The sequence below is a fragment of the Aulonocara sp. 'chitande type north' Nkhata Bay genome, linkage group LG15 (genome assembly GCF_057382095.1).
Source record: "Aulonocara sp. 'chitande type north' Nkhata Bay isolate Kocher_YH1m ecotype deep benthic linkage group LG15, A_spYH_male_GT1.1, whole genome shotgun sequence".
Lineage (NCBI taxonomy): Eukaryota > Metazoa > Chordata > Actinopteri > Cichliformes > Cichlidae > Aulonocara > Aulonocara sp. 'chitande type north' Nkhata Bay.
In genome coordinates this window covers 39,158,718-39,181,120 of record NC_141358.1, presented here as the reverse complement: position 1 = coordinate 39,181,120, position 22,403 = coordinate 39,158,718, and the positions used below count along the sequence as shown (strand labels likewise).

Genomic DNA, 22,403 nt, shown 5'->3' with positions numbered 1-22,403 from the left:
TCAAGGGTCCCTCAACTTGTCCCGTACTAATAAGTCTAAAACCAAGAAATCACCTTTATGACATTATGTCAAAGCTTTCTCCATGTTGCACAGCCTGCCACAGGTTTAACAAAAAAATCGCTGCCCGAGAAGGCTCCCACATATCAAGGTGGTCGTTTTCACAAACTTCCAGCAGACCCTCAAATAAACAAAAACAACGACCCAGGCAGGCTTCCAGTTCAGCCTCCTCAATTTCTATGCACACTGAAAACTCATGGGGAGATTCTTCTGTCTCCCCGTGTCCTACACAATTCACCTCCAAATGATCCCCTACAATTGAAATTTCAGTGTGGAATGACGCAGAGATTAACATTTCCTTATTTATTCACTATATGTAACCTGAATTTTCTCTCTCTTATCAAATAACAAAGGTTATCTTTACAATTTGTTATTGAACTACTAATTAAGTTGCTTTTTATGGTGTCAGTGATAAACTGCCCCTAAAAAGTCCACTTTATTGCGTGCTCATTGAGTTACTCCTATCAAAGCTATTTAACAAGTTCAATTTACACATACTCATTAATTTGTCACGCTTATTAGTGGCTCATGGTTGCTTAAAGCCTATGTCTGACTTGACCACAGAGTTAGAGCATCATTCAATCCTCTCAGGATGACCACTCCACTTACTCTGCATCCAGTCAGCTCATGAATTAACAACCCTTGCAGACTGTAACCCTTTTATTTTTTGTTTATGCCTTCAAATCCACCTTAAATCTTCTTTACCTAAACGTTGGTTTTAAACACAAACAATTCTTATATTCTATTTTGAAACGCTATCACCATTCATATATTTACAATGTTATTATTTACTAAGCCAGCATTTTAATCGCAGACATTTATCCACATTTGCAAACAATAGTTATAGAGCTCAATGACACACAAAACCGAAAGCATAGTCCTCTCATGCGCTCTGCATCTGCTGCCTCATTTGCATGCACACACACTCTTCATCTAAGAATAGCAGCAGGCAGTCAGTGCATTGCTGACTCGACCCACAGAGATCTTTTTTATTACAGAGACGTCTTATATTTACAACTGCACAGATTTTAAACCTTTTAACACCTATCGAATTTCGACAAATTTAACATAACAGTTTAACCGATAAACTCCCTGAGTTTTTTGCGATCAATTAACCAGTATCTGTCCAACAGTTTCTGGCCTCATCTCTAAACTCCCTAACTCAATTTAAAAGTGTCCAACACCCAAGGTCCAACCTTTGCTGCCCAAAAAAGCGCAGATACCGTTCCAAACGGTAAGGAGATTCTAACTCCTAGTTATTCTGGAGTGCCCCAAGCTCCACAGTGACCAACTGACTATCCCTCTTCGAGGACAATGCATAAGCGTCCTTTGCATTGGCAAGCGTTACCTCTGAGCACTGCGCTTCCTACCAGTCCAACTGGCGTTCTTGAGTAATTTATAATACTTTGGAACAACAGTAAAACACCCAACCAAGTGTAAGACTGAAGCAGGTCCAACCTTATAACCAAAAAATAACCAAATTCCCTAACCTACTAAACGGTCCAACCGTATTCAATCATTACCAGCAGTCCAACTGCTTTAAATCCTCAGATTCTTATCAAAATCAAAACAGACATGCACCAGTAACTTCAGTGAGTAGACTTAAATTTTATCATGTCCAATTTGGCACACTTTGGAAATAATTCAACAGGTAGTGCCTTACCTTTTGGATAAGCCGGCTTATGCCCACTCACTTCAACCACTGGAATTCATGTCTGCCCGTCTGACCACCTCGGACCACCGCTCACACCTCCACTTTTTTCCCTTACTCAACCACCGGACGAAGCCCCCAAATGTTAAGATTCAAGAATTGAGAAAGGGTACAAGAGGTGATCGAAAAATAACCACACTGGTCCGGCCGGGTGAAGTCAAACGAAGATTTTAATTCACATGTGGGAAGATCACTGAACACAGCAATTGATCTTCAACTTACTAAAGCACAAACAATTATTTTATAACATCAGGGTTTGTTTACTGACGCCCCTTCATGCGTCACAGATACATTTTATACATAGATCAGATCATCATCATCATGACTTTTCACCTAGAAAATCATCTTCTATTTTCATGGCTAGCCCTTCCTGTCTACCTTTCAGTTCTTGTCTTGTTCCTCTTTCTTGCCGAGACACCAAGAAACGGTTCCTCTTTTACCAAGACAATTTTGCAGTTACAGCCAAACATAACTAACCTCTCCTCTAAATAAATCTAATTTAAAGTGTGTGTGTGTGTGTGTGTGTTGACCTCACATGCTCTTTGTGTCACCTCTTCACCTACTGTCTGTGTCTCGTCCTCAAATGCTCTTTCTCAATTCACCTGTTGCACTTCTGACCTTTTACCAGACCAGAAGCTCACTGAGACTATGTGTATGTCTTCTACTAAATAAATGTTTTAACCAAGAACCTCTACTAAAACCTTAATACAAGAATATGAACATATAAAAGATAATAAAATAAACTGATATAAGTGTTTTGTAAGCATGTATTGCAATTCCTTCTATGTTCTAGTTTTCCCTCAGCATGTATCACCTGAACAGTCACGTCAGTGAGGCTTACGACCTTTAAAGAACCTGAACATCAACTCAAATAAGCACAGATATGCAATATGTATAAAATGGTTATAACTGCACCTGAAATACAAAGTTAGCATCATCATAAACATCTTAAGGCCATCTTAAAGCTATCTATTACCTTGTTAAAGCAATGATCATACTGCAGATTATATTATGCTGGTAAAATACTTTTTGTTCATCCCCACAGAATGCAGAGCTTCAAGTAAAAACAGTGCAACAGAATATCAAAAGGGAAAGGCCTGCACCAGCTTTTATGGGGCCTTCTGATGCTTTTGGATCAATTCCACCTTTGCCTAAGCCACAAGCTGCTTTTCCAGTAGCCAATGAAAATCTGTTGTCCATTATGGAAAAACAAAATGAATTAACTTGTATGTTGGTCCATCAGCAAGGTCTTTCTTCACTGCCCAAAAGGGAGATTCAAACCTTTGATGGTGACCCTTTACATTTTCAGGCCTTTATGCGCTCGTTTGAACAGGTCATAGAAGCAAAGACTGGCGATGCTGGTGACTGTCTGCATTATCTTGCACAGTACACCAAGGGGCAGCCCAATGAACTTGTTAAAAGCTGCCAACATATGTCTGGAAGTGCTGGATATGTAAAGGCAAAGACTCTGCTGTATGAGCACTTTGGGAATGGACATGTGATTGCATCTGCCTATTTGAACAAAGTTCACTCATGGCCACTGATTAGATTGGAAGATGGAAAAGCTCTTCAGGCATATTGTTTGTTCTTACGTGGATGCTGCAATGCAATGGAAGAGATTGATGATCTCTCTGAATTAAATACACCTGCCAATATGCTTGCTGTGATTAGAAGACTGCCATATAAGTTAAAAGACAAATGGCGAACAGTAGCATATGACATTCAGGAGAGGCAACATCGCAGAGCCGCATTCATTGACATTGTTTCCTTCCTTGAGCGTCAAGTTAAAATTGTAACAGATCCCATCTTTGGAAATCTATGTGACGTTCCAGCAACACATCTAGCAGCCAAGGGCAGCAATGGAGGGAAATGTTCTCCACATCTAAAAGCTAAAGGAAGTAGCTTCGCCACAACAGTCTCTGACGTCGAGAGACAGAATCAGATAGAGGCTCAAGATCGTCACAGCACTGTGAAGGCTTGTTTTTTCTGCAAAGGCGGACACACACTGGAGTCATGTGCTCTGCTTGATAAGAAACCTCATGATGAGAAGATTTCTTTTCTTAAAAAGAACCGCATTTGTTTTGGCTGTTTGTGTACTGGGCACATAAGCAAAGAATGCAGAAAACGCCTTTCATGTAAAATCTGTGGCCTCCGACATGCAAGTATACTCCATATCCACCACAAAGAGAAGAATGAAGTCAAACCTAATAATGAGGCAGATAACATTCCTGTTACGATCCAGACTAGTGGTCTTACTGGGGCCGGTGAACAGGACTGTAAGCTTGCCATTGTGCCAGTTAAAGTAAAATCAAAGAGATGTCAAAGAATAGTGGAAACGTATGCCTTTCTGGACCATGGGAGTTCAGCATCCTTTTGTACAGTGGGTCTTATGGACAAGCTGAATATTGCTGGGAGGAAGACAAAGATTCTCCTGCGCACCATGGGACAGGAGAAAGTGGTGGACAGTTTCATTGTACCTGAACTTGAAGTTGCTGGATTGGACAGTGACATGTACTGTGATATGCCTAACCTCTTCACTCAGCATAAAATGCCTGTAGATACTGGTAACATCCCAAATCAACAGGACCTGGATGACTGGCCACATTTGAAGCACGTTCATTTGCCAGAAATTAAGGCCAATGTTGAGCTTTTGATTGGCATGAATATTCCCAGAGCTCTAGAACCTTTGGAGGTCATCCGGAGTGTAGGTGATGGACCCTTTGCCATTAGGACTGTGCTCGGCTGGACTGTGAATGGGCCACTTAATCGAGAATGCTGTGGAAGGCCAGGATGTTTGGCAACAGTTACCGCCAACAGAGTTTCTGCTGTCATACTGGACAAGCTATGGAAACAGCAGTTCAAGATGGATTTTCCTGAGAGCAGCAATGATGAACAGATGGGGCTGTCAAAGGAAGACTTGAAGTTCCTGGAATTGGCCAGCAAGACGGTGACTTTGGGGGATTGGCACTACAGCATTGCCCTGCCACTAAAAGACCGAGACATAAGAATGCCTGACAACCGTGCAATTGAGCAACGAGCCTTAGGTTTGAAGAAAAGGTTCATCAGAGATAAAGACTTTCACAAAGACTACACTGCCTTCATGACAGATCTTATATCTAGAGCATATGCAAAGAGAGTCCCAGTCACAGAATTAGAGCGCCAGAAATGGGGAAGGATTAAACGCAACTTCGTTCCCGGAGATGTGGTCCTTATAGTGGATGATTCTGCACCTCGTGGTTCCTGGATCATTGGGAGAGTCACCGGAGCTGCACCAGATGAAAAGGGGCTTGTGCGTCAGGTCTGGATTAAGACCCCAACCAGCCATGTGTGCAGACCCATCACAAAGATATGCCTTCTTCAGGAGGCTTCTGACCCATGACTATGACATTTTTGACACAGTGTGACATAACTAACTTTGAATTGACTTTAATGTTATGAGATGTACATTACAGACTGACTATATTTAGGCTAAGTGCTGGTAACCTCTGGCCTATGACTGACTGACCATGTGCAGACAGAAGAAAAGAAGAGAAGACATGAGAAAATAACTTTGGTGGACTTTTTGAGTATGTTATGTTGTCTCACTGGGTGTTTGTGATATGATGAAGTGTGTGTTGTGAGTTGTGTTGTTGGATGTGTAATTATTACTGTAAAAATGTAATAATTAGGAGCCGGAATGTTATGGATAGGCGTAGCTTTGGGTCACGTGGTGTCAGTAATAGTGATTGCTATATCACCTGTTCACGGCCCGAGGGAAATTTTGTGAATGAGTGGGTGATGGGGGAAGTCGACTTTTGCTGACCGCTCAAGCTTGGAATGTTTTTGATCACTGTTTTTCTACGGATTTTAAGGATTTGATAACAAATAAAAGAGTTTTAACTTGGAACTTTGACTAACGTTTTAAACAGCGGGCGCGTCAACATTATTCCCCTATTCAGCTGCTCGGCGACTCAAAGGCTTGAAAGTCGCCAATACTGCCTTTCATAGTGTGTAGCTTGAAGGCCCTGAGTACTTTCTCCCACACCAAAAACACTAGAATGATAACATTATTTGAACATTACCTAATAAGACTGATTCAGGACAGACAATTAGTTATGTTAAACTTTTCTAGCAGTCCTTCACAAACAGGGAACAGTCTGTCTATTCTCTCCATCTGTCAGCTGCTGCTGACTCTTCCTCCTCCTCTTCCTCACATACTGCTGAGTTTGTCCTGGTGGATCATTAGGGGTGCAAAGCCTCACAGATGATGTGCAGCAGTGGGTCCCTCAGTCTGTCCTCACTCTGGACACTTGCAGTTGTCACACATAGAAATCAAATGTGTGATAAGCTGCAGGATTCAAACACAAGTGTAACTTATAAATACATGTTCATACTTTTATTCCACAATCAGAGAGAAAGAAAAAGAGAGAGTGCAGGACAGACAGACAGGTGACAGTCACAGGTGTATGCACTGCTACACAACAGCACCAGAGAAGGAGGATTTAGTGTTTGTGTTATTACGAGTGCTAAACAAGAAGAGTTCCCAGATGGTACAGTGGACACATGTGTGTCTTTCTTTCAGCTTAAGGAGTGAACCGTCAGCTGACTGACATGACTGACTTTAATTACGCATAAAATCATCACATTCTCTGTAAGATTAAAGTCAGCTATTGAACGGCGAATATTTTGAAGTAAAGGCTTTAAAACCAAGTTAGTACAAACGTCGCTAATGTCACATAACTTTCCCGACATGTTGCCAATGAAGAAAATATAATCTGAATCAAACATTATTCAGCTTTAAATATTGTTCAGCTTTAAAGTTACTGTGCAACTGTGTAATAAAAATGTGTGCTCACGACTTTGGCCTTGAGAGCGATAAGAAGCGAAGAGACTAGAACACCCAAGGCCGATTTCCTTTTATGGAGTTGTTTTTCTGCTAATGCAGCACTTTCCTCACAACCCCCTCCTGTAAGTTTTAGAGAATATATACCCATCCTCACAGCAAATATTTGGAATCTCTTGATGTGAGCTGTTTTTGAGAGGTTGTCTCTGTCTCAATAAAAGTTCACTGATTCCCCATCTGCAGCAGGTGTCCGGTTGTCTTCATTCTCCGCCAGCCTGGTTAAGTCAATTCCTCCTTAACATCTAAAAGAACCTATTTAATGAAGGAAGACGGGTTCACTTTGTGTTTAATATTATTCTATTGCTGTTGTTGTTTTTTTTATATCCTTCAATTGGCGTCACGAACAGGATCCGCTCCAGGTCAAACTGGAACGGGAGGGAGGACATCGGCCGTGGTCTGAGTGAACGGAGTTTGGACAAAAGCTGTGTACACACAAAAAACAAGGTAAGCAGACCTTTTATTTCTGCTATATTGAACATTATAAAAATACTTAGTGTCCAAACTCCTAGTAATTCATAACCAAAATTGTCTGGCTTACTTAAGGCTTGTTGAGAATCAGACAAGTGAATAAGAGATAAGTGAATAAGAAATAAGTGAATAAGTGAATAAAGATAAGAGTGAACTGAGGTCTGACCACGGTTGCAGCCGACGGGTTTGCTCTCCGGTGTCGGATACATACCTCAGCAGGTCTGGGACCTTGAAAGGGTTTATTAGTAACGCCTTTCTAAACAAATTAAAAGGTTAAAGGCCTTGAGAATATTTTTTAGTAATATTCTCTAAACTACAGAAGGGTTAGGAAGGCCCAGAGGACTTTATTAGAAAAGATCCTCTAAAACTTAAAAAAGAGAAGTACTGGTTGGAGTCCATAGGAGGGGTCCCTTTGATCAATAGGAGAAAACGGATCTCTTCTTAAAACCCCGATGATTTTAGTGTTTTAAATGTTTTGATGTTCTGTTTGATATTGGACACACATAAATACACGCTGAATGCTTGCTGTGGAACACTGGGCAGGACAGTTTGGTTCTCCGTTGTTCACAGATTACACAATTAAAGGAACTAGGTTCCTCTTTTGGTTAAAATAATACACCACACATAGAATTTTTTTACACATTTATTACATACATAAGGAGGGTAATGAGTGACTGCAGGTAATGTATGAAGTGTGAATGAGACGTGTGAACAAGGTGACAACCAACTAGCACCCCTATCAGGAAGCTCTAGGCAAGGTTACCCGCCAGACTACGGTTTGGTAGAAGCCTGGTAACACCTGAAGGGATATTTCAGTGCTGACTCACCTTTAAAGCAGCGCCCCAGCTGATTAGTGCCTAACAGAGGCAGAAACCCAGCTGGCCCAAATTCTCCTTTAAAAGCAATAAAAGAACACTCCTCCATTGACAGTAAAATGGATGGAGAATTAGATCGAGATATGTCTATGCGGGCCCGTGTGTAAATAGAACATAAATTACCGGTGTGTGTAAATAAAGTGTAAAATAGTGGTATAAACTGTCTGTTGAATTTCTCCTGAGTGTTGAAAAAAAGGAAAAACTCTTTTCTGCTCTCTCTGAGAGAGGGGCTGTGTGTGTGAGACAGGAAGTGTGCATGCCCATAGAAGGAAAGAGATGAGGTAAACTCTGTGCAGATAGACCGAAGTAAAAAAAAAAAAAAGGAAAAGGGTCTCTCTCTCTGTCTCTGTGAGAGGAAAAAGGTGGGGGCCGAGTGAGCCCGCGGGGCCGAGCGGGTCCGCGGGAGCGAGCGTGTATGCTGTATGAGGAAGAAGGGAGTGAGAGGGAGCGAGTGAAAAGAGTAATCGAGTATTTGGTGATTTTTTTTGTTATTTCAGAGGCACTGGGTAAGAGTTTTGACTTTAGCTGTGAGAGTTGTGAAAAGAGCAGGTTTTTCTTTTGTTGTAGACTGTGAGTAATCGGTGTTTTTCTGCCTATTGTGCTGCGTGGAAGACACAGAAGTGTAGAAATGTTTGTGGTTTATCTTTGTTTGACGTTTTATACAGACTTGGTTGATTCAGGGTGATTTCTCCCGTTTAAGGGAGGAGTTGCATTGTGGTTATGTTAAAGCTTTGCTGTAGGGGTATGTGTGTGATTTTGTGCTGGCTTCGCATGTTTAAATGGATGCATAGAAGTTTGTCAGTGAGAAATTGTTATGGTGGGGTTTTAAAGTTAGTAAAGAGTCAAACAACGCCCACTGTTTAAAAAAGGCCCAAAACATGATAAAAGACACCTAACATCCTGGCCACTCCCTGTTCGAACTGTTGCCCTAAGGCAGACGGTACAGGGCAATCAGAGCAAGGACTAATAGACTCAAACACAGCTGTTATCCAACTGCAATAACACATCTGAATACTACAAAAATGTCCACCATGCCACTCTTGTGTTAATCTATGCACGGTCTGAAGCATGACGGTGGGAATACTTAGTATTTTAAGTATTCTATCTATTTTATTGATTGAATTTTATTGTTTTTTATATTTGATATTACTAGGGATGATGCAATGATCGGGGACCATTCTTAATGTCGTCGGTCTCATGACAATGACAATAAAGTTTTTGATTTTGATTCTGATTCTGAAATACACCCTCCTCAAGAGTTCAATGATTTAGGCAGTTATGTTTATACAAATACTAAATGTATGTTTAGTGTCTTCATACAGGTGTTTTTTTCTTAACCTGGAAGCCTGAGTACGGCAGCAGAAGACAGGCCAAGCTTTGGCTAAAATTCACGGCTGGACACCAGAGTTGTCCTCACCCCTCCCGGTAAAACAAAAAAGAGAGAATGTAGTTTGAGGCGGGTTTTTCTTGCTGAACTGCTCTGGGTGCTGTGTCCCTGAATCTCACCAGTGTTAACCTCTGGCGGAAGACATGGAGAAAAGGAAAAGATGTTCCTGGTAAATCACTGAAACAAATAAAACCACACACAACCAGAGAAAGATATGAGAAGGGTGAGGAACAGACACATGTGCGTGTTAGAGACATGCCTCGTTTGAGAAAAAAGTTAAAGTAACCCATATACAGACGCACCCATACATGCAATGAAGAAACAGCTTACATACATGTGCACGTACATGCAAGGTTAAAGTAGCGACACTTAACATACACCTGTTTTGGGTTGCAGGACAACAACGTAACGTCAAAAGACAAAGACACTGGTCTGAGGATTAAGTGAGGACACGACAAATTTAGTGGTTAAAAGGGTCGACTTGGGACATGTTTTTGTTGATTGTTTAAGACAAATGACTACTGAATGATAGGAAATTCCTTTTTAGGTTTCTAAACAGGATCTTAAGAATTTTAACACGTGCCTGTGTTGTCCTGTCAACTTGAGGGGTTATGAGTTGATTATATGGTGAAAAGAAAAAAAAAAAAAAAAAAAAAAACAAAAAGGGGGGAGACGAGATCTCGTTGTTTCTCCCCTCTCGGGATAACACAGCCAACACAGCACAGCCAACACAACATCATTTTCCTGTTCGCCTGTTTTGTTTTGTTTTTGTTTTTTCTGAGAGCCGAAGCTGACCTGGACTCCTACCCTCCCCTCTACCATCGTTGCCCTCTCCGCGACCATCTTTGACCCTTTGACCCCTGAAGGCCACAGCAGCTGGACTCACAACAACAACTTGAGGATGTCAACAGTGCTGCAAAAGAGTGATCTCATGCAGCAGAGACGGAGAGCACTAAACCTAAAGCCCGTTTCACTACACGGGGGAAATTCCCAGGCTGCGTCAGCTGACAGAGCTGTGACGAGACGCGCATTAAGCCCGGAGGAAAAGGGACGGTGAGCAGAAGGATGCTGACCTCTGAGAAGAGCCGAACAGCAGAGCTGCAGAAGGCAGAAGCAAAAGGGTCAAGGTACAAGGAGAAGATGCGGGCAGCTGCAACAACGGATGAAAACAGACCCAAAGAGGAGGGGAGGACCCTAGGCCATGCGTCAGGCCGCTGGTTTACCTAAACTACAGAACAGGAAGGTGATGAACACAAACATATACCAACACACGAACACACACTTCTGCATGCGCCTACTTAGAATGAAGGGAAACACACACATGAACACTTATGCACTTGTTGAGGGAGCAAAAACTGATACATACCCATGCACTAAAATCAAAATGTTGATTTAATTTACTAAGAAGTGACACACAATGCTCCAGCTGCTGCAATGAAGAATGCTTTACTGACAAAGGCTCAATGCTGCACACAACAAAGTCAAATACAGAATTTGCTATAATAATAAGCCCAGAGGGCATTTGTGTGGTCTGGGGAGCAGAGTCCGGAGCGGTTTGGTTATGAAAATGATGCCCGTGCGAGATATCTGGGGCTTAAGGCCTCGACTTAATTGTTTACTCTACACTAAAAAGAAAAGAAAACACTCTGAGCAGTGGTGCAGAGTGAAAACGAGGAATTAACAGTGTGAGTTTTATTTCAGAGCGCCACGTCATTGTGATGGAGATTTAATAAAGGAGGAACACACGGACAAAGAAGAAGAGAAGGGGGGGGGCAGCCCTTGAACGCGATTGCCTGAGGCATTAAAGTTCTGTACTAAATTCTGGTTTCCAGTGTGAGAAAAGTCACGCAGTGCCAGTAGTAGAGCTAGGTTGAGTGATGATTCTAAATTACTGTAAGTAAATCATCGTACACCGTTCAAGTTTCATGAAAACGGGGATCTAGACTTTGTTGAACCCTAGGCAATTTGAACAGGTAAAAGTCGAGTGACCAAGTAGCAGTTGAATAAAAGTCATTGAATAAGTGTTGAAATAAACTGGCAGAATTAAGAGAATTAAAACATTTCAAGAGCTCAACTTACTTAATGGTTCAATTTTGTTTCACGAACGCAAAACATATAGGTTTATGAATATGAAAAGGTTGAGGTGGTGTTGATTTGACTCTGTGTAGGTTTAGGTTGGTATTTTTATTGATGGGAAGAATATTCAGTGACAAGTCCTAAGACCCGGGCGTCTGCATTTTGTTTTTGTTATTTTTCATTTTATTTTGTTTTATGTTTACTGATTTTTGTTTGTGAATCTTTTCTTTAAGCAGATCTGCACATCGGAAATTACAAGCATTACACGTCGGCGAGAAAATTGTTGTAAGTGAGTTTCTCCGCATTGAAATGGGTTCTGGAGGAAACACTTGTGGGGACAATTAGAAACGAGAGTCCCTGTTTAAAAAAGGATTCAGCGAGGTAATCCAAACTCAAGTTCTGGTTTCTTTTTGAGATGACGTCATTTTGCTGAGTGTGGAAACTAGATGCGACGACAGGTTTCACTATCAGCTAAGAACGGATGAATGGATGAAAGACTGGGAATAAAAACAAACGGACTGACTGGTAAAAGATGACAAGACTTGACCATGACTCAAGGTTAACCACCTCCACCTAGATAGGATAAAAGGGTGGATGAATTTATGTGGGTTTCTTTTACAGGAGTAGAAGGATGACAAAATATTCGAGGATGAGTGAACCTGTAAATGCCATTTTTGTGTCTTGTGTTGCTTACAGAGGTAACTGCGCAGCGTTACCATTTACATTTTCTTCCCTACAGGGTTACAGTTTTAATGTTTTTCTATTACAGGATTTCTGGGCGGATGTGTGAAGAAACGATGTTTATGGGTTAGGAGTTGGGGATGCTATTACACTGTATTCTGGTGAGAGTGTTGGGGGAGACACACCCTGTCTTGAAAACTGTGATTCTTTTACAGGAAATGTTTTATAGCACCTATGGAATGAGGATGTCTGACTACGGTCAATGTGCTGCTAATGTTTGCTTTGCTTTGGTGAGAGGGGTGCAGCAGAAAACAGACAAGTGACATGACAACAAGTAATAATAACAGATAACAAATTTGGGGACAGTTTGACCTAGAGCCCACTAACTGGCCATTAGGGGCTCTTTCTCTCATTGCCCAAAGGGTGAATAAAGCAAATTGTGGCAATAATAGTGATTTAATGATTGGAGAAACCTGAACATGATACTTGTCTGTTGAGCTGAATCGTTTATTACTCTTATGATTTTCCGGTGGGACTATGAAGATTTTTTGGTACAGATTGCAGGTTGTTGCTCTTTAACTCCTAGAACACGCCCTTGGCGAGGTGAGGGGAACTGGACCGCCTTTCTCTGACCCATCATACTCTATTAGACGACATACAAGCTAAGTAAACATTTCTTGGCCCTTTCCCCCTGAAATGACAGGCAGGCAAAGATGTTGCGTCTTTGTTTGCTTCCTGGCCCTGGGTCTCATTCCCATTGGCATAATCCTGATCTGTGAAGGGCCCCCGACACTTGTGACACCTTGAAGTTCAAAAGCTTCGCCCACTTCTGACAGTCCCAATCTGACAAATGTAGCCCCTAGGGTCTTGCCCACCACTTCCTCTCCAGTTTTACCATATTCACTTTTGAATGTCCTTAGCAGTTACCGTTCTGAGTTTATTTTACGGTTGATTTATTCTTTCACATTTTCACGTTTATATCTCTCATTATTATAGTATACTCTGTACTCTCCACATTTTTATCATTACTTATGTTTTTTGATTGCTGAGTTACAGGAACTGTTAATTTTGTGTCACTACCCTGGTTGCACTAACTCGTTGTACCCTTGTGTGCAGGACAGCTGTTACTGCTTTCATCGGGAACCGAGACTGCTTGCAGCCGACCCCTGGGCAGGGTGGTGCCTGGACTCTTTTCTCCTCATCTGCAATGACAGATAAAGACAAATGAAAAGACCCGAGGAGTTTTTCGAGCCAGGCTTCGACACGTCTCTGTGTTCCTTTGAATGTTACTTATTTTTGTGTGTTGACCCATTTAAGATGGGTCAAAAGGGGGATTTGAAGAAAATATAATCTGAATCAAACATTATTCAGCTTTAAATATTGTTCAGCTTTAAAGTTACTGTGCAACTGTGTAATAAAAATGTGTGCTCACGACTTTGGCCTTGAGAGCGATAAGAAGCGAAGAGACTAGAACACCCAAGGCCGATTTCCTTTTATGGAGTTGTTTTTCTGCTAATGCAGCACTTTCCTCACAACCCCCTCCTGTAAGTTTTAGAGAATATATACCCATCCTCACAGCAAATATTTGGAATCTCTTGATGTGAGCTGTTTTTGAGAGGTTGTCTCTGTCTCAATAAAAGTTCACTGATTCCCCATCTGCAGCAGGTGTCCGGTTGTCTTCATTCTCCGCCAGCCTGGTTAAGTCAATTCCTCCTTAACATCTAAAAGAACCTATTTAATGAAGGAAGACGGGTTCACTTTGTGTTTAATATTATTCTATTGCTGTTGTTGTTTTTTTTATATCCTTCACCAACAGTAATGTTTTAATGTTCTTCATTATAAAAACATTTGCGCATAAATAAGTGACATAATATTCAGTACTTACTTCTGAAAGTTTACTCTTCGTCCGCTCCGCTTCCGCTGTTTTTTAAATTATCCACACCACCGCCGCGCTATGAAGTCTGGGATATGTTGGGCCATGAAGGCTACACCGACCCATCCTTAAAATTCAGGGAAATTAAGGACGCATTTCAGGGCCGCATTTCGAGCAGCCTTTGAATTGGGACAGTCTTCGGCTGTGTCCCAATTAAGAGACTGCACGCTTGAAGTACGCATTTTAAGTGCAGTTACGTCACCGCCACGCGACGACGGCTGTCCCAATTCGAAGTGTACTTCAAATGCATACTCCAAATGCGCCGTCGATTTCCCCAAATATCAAGCGTGGTCCGGTGCACGCTTCGTGGTCCCATATATCCCAAAATTCATAACGCGGCGGTGGGTGTGGATAATTTTGCCGCAAAATACGGCAGAAGGGAGCAGCCGAAGAGGTTGTTTTTTGTTTTTTTCCAAACTTTATTGAAATCATAAAGCGAACAGTCAGTCATTCCAGTTCAGTTTGTACAGTAGACATACAAGGCAAATAAGAGTAACAATATACAGTACAATGAAATAAGAAGGATAAATAAATAAAGGATAAAAAAAGAAAAAAGGGGGGGGGGGGGATGTGACAGACTTCATAACAACTTTGTACTTGAAAGTTGTGACAGCTCATTCGTTAAACATTTCTGAATGAATTTCAATCAATGATAAACCTTTTTTATTGGAAGTTAATTTAAGAGAGTGTAAGTAATATTCAATTTCAATCAAAAACAAATTAAATGATGGGGTTGAGTTTTGAAATTTACATTTATGTATATGGAATTTCCCTAATAAGATGGAGCGGCCGAAGAGTGAACTGTCAAAAGTACTGAATATGACGTCACTTATTTATGTGCGAATGTTTAATAATTAAAGTCAGTCATATATCCACAAACACAACACGCTGAAGGTCAGTGATATATGTATATGTGTGTATATATATGTGTATATATATATATATATGTATATGTATATATAATAATAATCTGACAATACTATAATATTGGCCATATTATATTTACATTGCCACAGTGAGTTGACTTTAGTCTCATGAACAACATTAACTAATTGTTCTTTACTAACTAATCTTAAATGACTGTTCAGCACAGAAATGAAGCCCAACAATCATGTTTTACAGTCCTGTGGTCTCAGCCTCAGATACTCAACTAATCAAAGTGATGTCATGACAAAAATGAATGACTAACAAAACATTTTTCTCCTTCATTTCTGTCAAACAAAGCTGTATGTAACGTGTCTCGCGGTTAGTATCATGGTTGCTAGGCAACCTGAACAGCGCGACAAAGCATATACCGTCCCATTTCACAAGCCTCTCACTTCCGCACTTCTCGTACGCACCGTACGTAGTACGTGTAGTGCGTGTACTTCAAGCGTGCAGTCTCTTAATTGGGACACAGCCTTCGTCGTGTCGCTGTGACGTAATCGGCCTTAAAATGTGGCCTTTAAGGCTGCAGACCCATAGATCTAAAACCAATACTATTCATAAATTGAATATAAATGGTACGGTCAGTGATGATGCAAAAATTATCTCTCAATTTTGTTGTAATTTCTACTCAAAGTTGTATGAATCCAATTATAACGCAAAGGTCGCTACCCAATTTATTGACTCTGTAAACAATGTTGAAATGATTAAAAGTGCTGATAGGCTTTTTTGTGACAGTCCAATTACTGAAAAAGAGATATTGACATCTATTGAATTTCTTAAAAACAACAAATCTCCAGGCACAGATGGGCTGGTGGCTGAATTCTATAAATCATTTTCTTGTCAGCTTGCACCCTTTTTGTTGCAGGTTTATAATGAAAGTATTGAAAGGGGCACTCTTCCTCCCAGCCTTACTCAAGGACTTATTACTTTAATTCCCAAACCTAAGAAGGACCTACTTTTTATAGACAACTGGAGACCAATAAGCCTCCTGAATAATGATTATAAAATATTAGCTCTATTGCTAGCTAGAAGAATTAAATATATTTTGGACGATATTGTAGACGAGACACAGTCTGGTTTTATGACAAACAGGCACATCTCCAATAATATTAGACTCGTCTTGGATATTCTGGACTACTCAGCATTAATATCTGATGACTCATTTATCCTTCTCCTGGACTTCTATAAAGCCTTTGACTCAATTGAGCATGAATTTATATTTCTTACACTTCAGAAATTTGGTTTTGGTGATATCTTCTGCAGAGCTATCAAAACTCTGTATTCCAATGCTAATAGTTCTATTAGAATGAAAAATGGCACCACTTCTCGTTTTAGTCTTAATCGAGGTGATCGCCAAGGTTGCCCGATTAGCCCTTATCTTTTTTTACTTTGCACCCAAATTCTTGCCTCTCATATTTCGAATAGCCCTGTGACGGGTATAAACATAGCAGACAGAGAGATTGTCATCAGTCAATTGGCAGATGATACCACAATTTTTCTTAAAAATGCCAGCCAAGTGCCAATTGCTTTACGTCTAATAGAGGATTTCTCAAAAGGGTCTGGATTGGTCCTAAATTTAAATAAATGTCAATAATTACCTGTCAAAGAGTGTAATGTTCAGAGTAGTGATGGGTCGTTCGCGAACGAAATGGCTCTTAGAGCCGACTCTTTGACGTGAACGACGCGAGCCGGCTCCTTATCGCGAGCCGTCACGTGGGTTTTTTTTTTTTTTCTTTCTCTCAGCCTCTCTCTCGCACTTTTTTCCCGCTTCACTCTGCACGCGAGCCTTGTGCTTTACGCTGGGCAGAGGGGGGAGGGGCGGTAGTTACACTCAGTAGCACAGGAACAGAGCCAGAGAGAGAGAAAGAGAGGCAGGGACAACAACATTAGAAAGGTATAGTAATCATCCACAACTATTTTCGGTTGCAGATGATAAAGGATTGAGAAAGTTTATTCATGCAGGTCCATATGACAGAGAATATGCATGCTCTTTTAGTTTTCATATTATAATTTATATTTAATTGTGTTGTGGTTTGCAGTGTTTTGTGTTCTTTTCACTTTAAATTTGTGAAAGGAAAAAGCTGAAAATTTAAATAGTTAAAACTTGAAATGTGAATAGTTGATTTTTGTATTATATGATTTATTTATTACATTTTATGTGGAGTGAATAAATAAAAGTATATTTACGGTGGCCCCTAGAGACAAAGCACATACAAACTTCAAATCACGTACGAACTCTGAAGCATGTACAAACTCCAAAAAACACGTAAAAACACGTACAAACTCCAAAACACGTAAAAACTCCAAAACACGTAAAAACACGTACAAACTCCGAAGCACGTAAAAACTCAGAAGCATATAAAAACTCAGAAGCACATAAAAACTCAAAACACGTACAAAAGACAACAGAAGTGCTCCAGGATGCTGGGCGCAGTGTTGAGCCTTTGTTATCTTGTGGCTACACAAGCCAGCAAGTACCAACGACCGGATTTGGTGTGTGGTAATAACAGGTAAATGAACTTTTTTTTAAATTATTTGAATATATATATGAGTGCCTGTGTATAAATACACAAACAATACACACATGCTTTCAATTGTGTAATTTAAGTGATCTAGTAGCTCTGCTTTGGAAGTTCAGTTCATGCTAGAAATGTGTTTTGGAGTTTGTACGTGTTTTGTCTCTAGGGGCCACCGCATATATTTATATATAAACATATATAAATAAAACCACTTGTTTTTACGTTAGTAATTCCTTTTGTGCATAATTTTATATTATTGTTAATAATAAATTAATTAAAGCAACAAAACAACCTGAAGAGCCGGTTCGGAGCCGAAAGAGCCGGCTCTTTTTAGTGAGCCGAACCGAAAGAGCCGGATCTCTAAAAAGAGCCGGAAATCCCATCACTAGTTCAGAGTATTTGTAATATAACAGTTAAAAATGAAGCAACATATTTTTAGGTCTGATTATCTGCAAAGATCCAAAAGACAGAATTTTACTAAATTTTCCCCCAATTATTAAAAAATCTCAAACCAAATTAAATCAATGGTTGCAGAGAGATTTAAGTTTAAGAGGAAGGGTATTGCTCTCAAAAGCAGAAGGTCTGTCTCGACTGACTTATGCAGCAATTTCTCTGCATGTGGACGGCAAAACTTGTAAGGATATTGACCGAATGCTCTTCAACTTCCTTTGGAAAAACCGGACACATTACATCAGAAAGAGTGTATTGATGAATGACTATGAACACGGTGGTCTCAATGTTTTGGATTTTACTATTCTAAACAATACATTTAAGATTAATTGGGCTAAACATTTTCTTAAAAATCCGGTATCCATTTGGAATTTTATTCCTCACTACATTTTCTCTAAGTTTGGTGGTCTAAGTTTTATCTTAGGTTGTTATTATAATATAGATAAGCTTCCAGAAAAGCTCTCGATGTTTCACAAACAAGTTCTATTAGCTTGGTCCCTTATATATAAACACAACTTTACACCCCATACGTATTCAATTTGGAATAATAGGAACATATTGTATAAAAATAAATCATTATTTTTTTCTAGGTGGGTTGAGAAATGGATTGTTTTAGTGAATCAGCTGTTTAATCCTAATGGGCAGCTTATGTCCTATTCAGAATTCTTAAACACCTATAAATTTCCAGCCACACCCAAAGAATATGCTATATTATTTGATGCAATACCTACGGGTATTATAATGCTTTTTAAAGGTATTCAACCTTGCATATCATCTGTTTCTCTCCCCAACCCTTTAGATTCACACATAGGAAGAATCTGTCTAACAAACTACAGTAAAAGTAATAAGAATATCCGTGCTTTGTTCCAGACAGAATCTCTAACTATCCCACATGTGGTCTCTTATTGGAATTTCTTTGTCAGTGACATTAACTGGAAAAGAGTATGGACAATTCCTAACAAGTATCTGGTAACGAATAAAGTGAAGGAAGTCTCATTTAAAATACTGCATGAATTTTATCCTGCTAATCATTACATGACGAAGTTCAAAAGGGACATAAATGTGAACTGTGGATTTTGTGGAAGCCATCCTGAGACTGTGCAGCACCTCTGGATCTGTTCATACGCTAGAACATTTTGGAAAGACTTCAGTAGATTCATTGCTGGACATCTCTATAAAGACTTTACTGTGAAATGGGAAAATGTTGTATTTTGTTTCTTTCGAAGGCAAAAAAAAGAAGATGTTTACTTTATAATAAACTTGTTAGTTATCTTAGCTAAATTTTATTTTCACAAATGCAAATACAGTAACAAAAAACCGACGTGACCAACAAACCTAATTTTAAACATTACTGTAATGATGTTTTATGTTACATAAAATTGATTAGTGGATCACTTAACAAAAAGGCTATGAAAACTATTACTATTTGTAGTAATTACAAATTATTTGAATGTTTGTAATTCTTTGTATTACACCCCCTGGCATGTGTTAATTTTGTTCTGATTGTATACATGTTCTGTATACTGTTTCTTAATAAAGTTTAATATTTGAAGAAAAAAAAAGGCTGCAGACCCCAAATCCGGTCATTGGTACTTCCTGGCTTGTGTAGTTACTACTTTTGCGAGTGTTTTGTATTTTGTACGTTTTGTATTTTGCACGTGTTTTGTATTTTGTACGTGTTTTGGAGTTTGCACGTGTTTTGTATTTTGTACGTGTTTTGTATTTTGGATGTGTTTTGTATTTTGTACGTGTTTTGTATTTTGCATGTGTTTTGTATTTTGTACGTGTTTTGGATTTTGCATGTGTTTTGGATTTTGTACGTGTTTTGTATTTTGTACGTGTTTTGTATTTTGTACGTGTTTTGGATTTTGCACGTGTTTTGTATTTTGTAAGTGTTTTGGAGCTTGCATGTGTTTTGTATTTTGCATGTGTTTTGGATTTTGTAAGTGTTTTGGAGTTTGTACGTGCTTTGTCTCTAGGGGCATGAAACATCTCATCCTAAATGTTAACACTCATGAAGTCCTACTTCCAAACAATAAAAGACAAAAATCTAAGTTGTATTTGTTTGCTAGCACTCTGACATATTAGCCTGCTGTACTCACCATAGCGTTGATCTATCACCTCCTCAATGAAAAGGGAGAGCAGGTGCATCTCGCGACTCAAGTTTGAAGAAGTCATTTTGCAAATCCTTCTTGAAGATTTTCAAACGTTAGCTGTAGTTTGAAAAATCCGAGTTTTCACAGCACTAGTGGGAAAAAGCTCCTGTTTGCGCTCAAACGTGAAACCCGAATTTCACTTTTGCCTCCTGCTTTTATACCTGCACTCAAACACGTCATCATCACCATGACACCCAGTGTCACCGAAAATCAATTTTATTTATTTAAAATAAAGCTCATCTAATTATCATAGTTTTTAAAAAATATATATATATTTCTCATTTTATTTTACTGTTTTATTCATCCTTTTTAAAAAATATATTGCCAAACTTTGTCGTTTTAATTCTTTAAAAAATCATTAATTCACCAGTTTACAAAAATGAAGATCGATATCTGAAATTTAAATGAATAAATAAATAATTACAATTGATAATGGGTTTTTAGCATTAAAGAATAGTTTTTCAATGCGCTTTAAATGTTATCAGAGCCGATGTTGTGCCAAAAAGTGATCGCAGTCCAAAAAGTGATTTACGGTATTGAAACGTTTGTTTGTGTCATGACATTTGTAAATTCAATTCAATTCAATTTTATTTATATAGCGCCAAATCACAACAAAAGTCGCCTCAAGGCGCTTCATAGATACAGAGAAAAACCCAACAATCATATGACCCCCTATGAGCAAGCACTTTGGCGACAGTGGGAAGGAAAAACTCCCTTTTAACAGGAAGAAACCTCCGGCAGAACCAGGCTCAGGGAGGGGCGGCCATCTGCTGCGACCGGTTGGGGTGAGAGAAGGAAGACAGGATAAAAGACATGCTGTGGAAGAGAGACAGAGGTTAATAACAGATATGATTCAATGCAGAGAGGTCTATTAATACATAGTGAGTGAGAAAGGTGACTGGAAAGGAAAAACTCAATGCATCATGGGAATCCCCCGGCAGCCTAAGTCTATTGCAGCATAACTAAGGGAGGATTCAGGATCACCTGGTCCAGCCCTAACTATATGCTTTAGCAAAAAGGAAAGTTTTAAGCCTAATCTTGAAAGTAGAGATAGTGTCTGTCTCCAGAATCCAAACTGGAAGCTGGTTCCACAGAAGAGGGGCCTGAAAACTGAAGGCTCTCCCTCCCATTCTACTTTTAAATACTCTAGGAACAACAAGTAGGCCTGCAGAGCGAGAGCGAAGTGCTCTAATAGGGTGATATGGTACTACAAGGTCATTAAGATAAGATGGGGCCTGATTATTTAAGACCTTGTATGTGAGGAGCAGGATTTTGAATTCAATTCTGGATTTAACAGGAAGCCAATGAAGGGAAGCCAAAACAGGAGAAATATGCTCTCTCTTTCTAGTCCCTGTCAGGACTCTTGCTGCAGCATTTTGGATTAGTTGAAGGCTTTTCAGCGAGTTTTTTGGACATCCTGATAATAATGAGTTACAGTAGTCCAGCCTGGAAGTAATAAATGCATGAACTAGTTTTTCAGCGTCACTCTGAGACAGGATATTTCTAATTTTAGAGATGTTGCGCAAATGGAAGAAAGCAGTCTTACATATTTGTTTAATATGTGCGTTGAAGGACATGTCCTGGTCAAAAATGACTCCAAGGTTCCTCACAGTGTTACTGGAGGCCAAGGTAATGCCATCCAGAGTAAGAATCTGGTTAGATACCATATTTCTAAGATTTTCAGGGCCGAGTACAATAACCTCAGTTTTATCTGAATTAAGAAGCAGAAAGTTAGCGGCCATCCAGGTCTTTATGTCTTTAAGACATTCCTGCAGTCTAACTAATTGGTGTGTGCTATCTGGCTTCATGGACAGATAGAGCTGGGTGTCATCGGCATAACAGTGAAAATGTATGCTATGTCTTCTAATGATGCTGCCTAAGGGAAGCATGTATAATGTAAACAGAATTGGTCCTAGCACTGAACCCTGTGGAACTCCATAATTAACCTCAGTGTGTGAAGAGGACTCTCCATTTACATGCACAAATTGGAGTCTATTAGATAGATATGATACAAACCACTGCAGCACAGTACCTGTAATACCTACAGCATGTTCTAATCGCTCTAATAGGATATTATGGTCAACAGTATCGAACGCTGCACTGAGGTCTAGCAGGACAAGCACAGAGATGAGTCCACTGTCAGAGGCCATAAGAAGATCATTTGTAACCTTCACTAAAGCTGTTTCTGTGCTGTGATGAACTCTGAAACCTGACTGAAACTCTTCAAATAAACCATTCCTCTGCAGATGATCTGTTAGCTGTTTGACAACTACTCTTTCAA

At 39.7% G+C, this 22,403-nt stretch overlaps 1 protein-coding gene and 1 long non-coding RNA gene across 2 annotated transcripts in view; one reads left to right on the top strand and one right to left on the bottom strand.

Annotated features, from left to right (window-relative positions):
* LOC147313633 (uncharacterized) overlaps nt 1-20,239 on the bottom strand; it is a 66,209-nt gene extending 45,970 nt beyond the window's left edge. Inside the window, exon 1 of the mRNA XM_086263314.1 lies at nt 20,069-20,239. Coding sequence (XP_086119440.1) covers nt 20,069-20,144 — 76 coding nt within the window. The 5' untranslated portion in view covers nt 20,145-20,239. The remainder of the gene's footprint in view (nt 1-20,068) is intronic.
* LOC147313634 (uncharacterized) lies at nt 6,514-13,798 on the top strand. The gene is made up of 2 exons (XR_015124957.1): nt 6,514-6,868; nt 6,998-13,798. It is a non-coding gene; the product is annotated as an uncharacterized LOC147313634 (long non-coding RNA).
* Nucleotides 20,240-22,403: the final 2,164 nt, after the last annotated feature.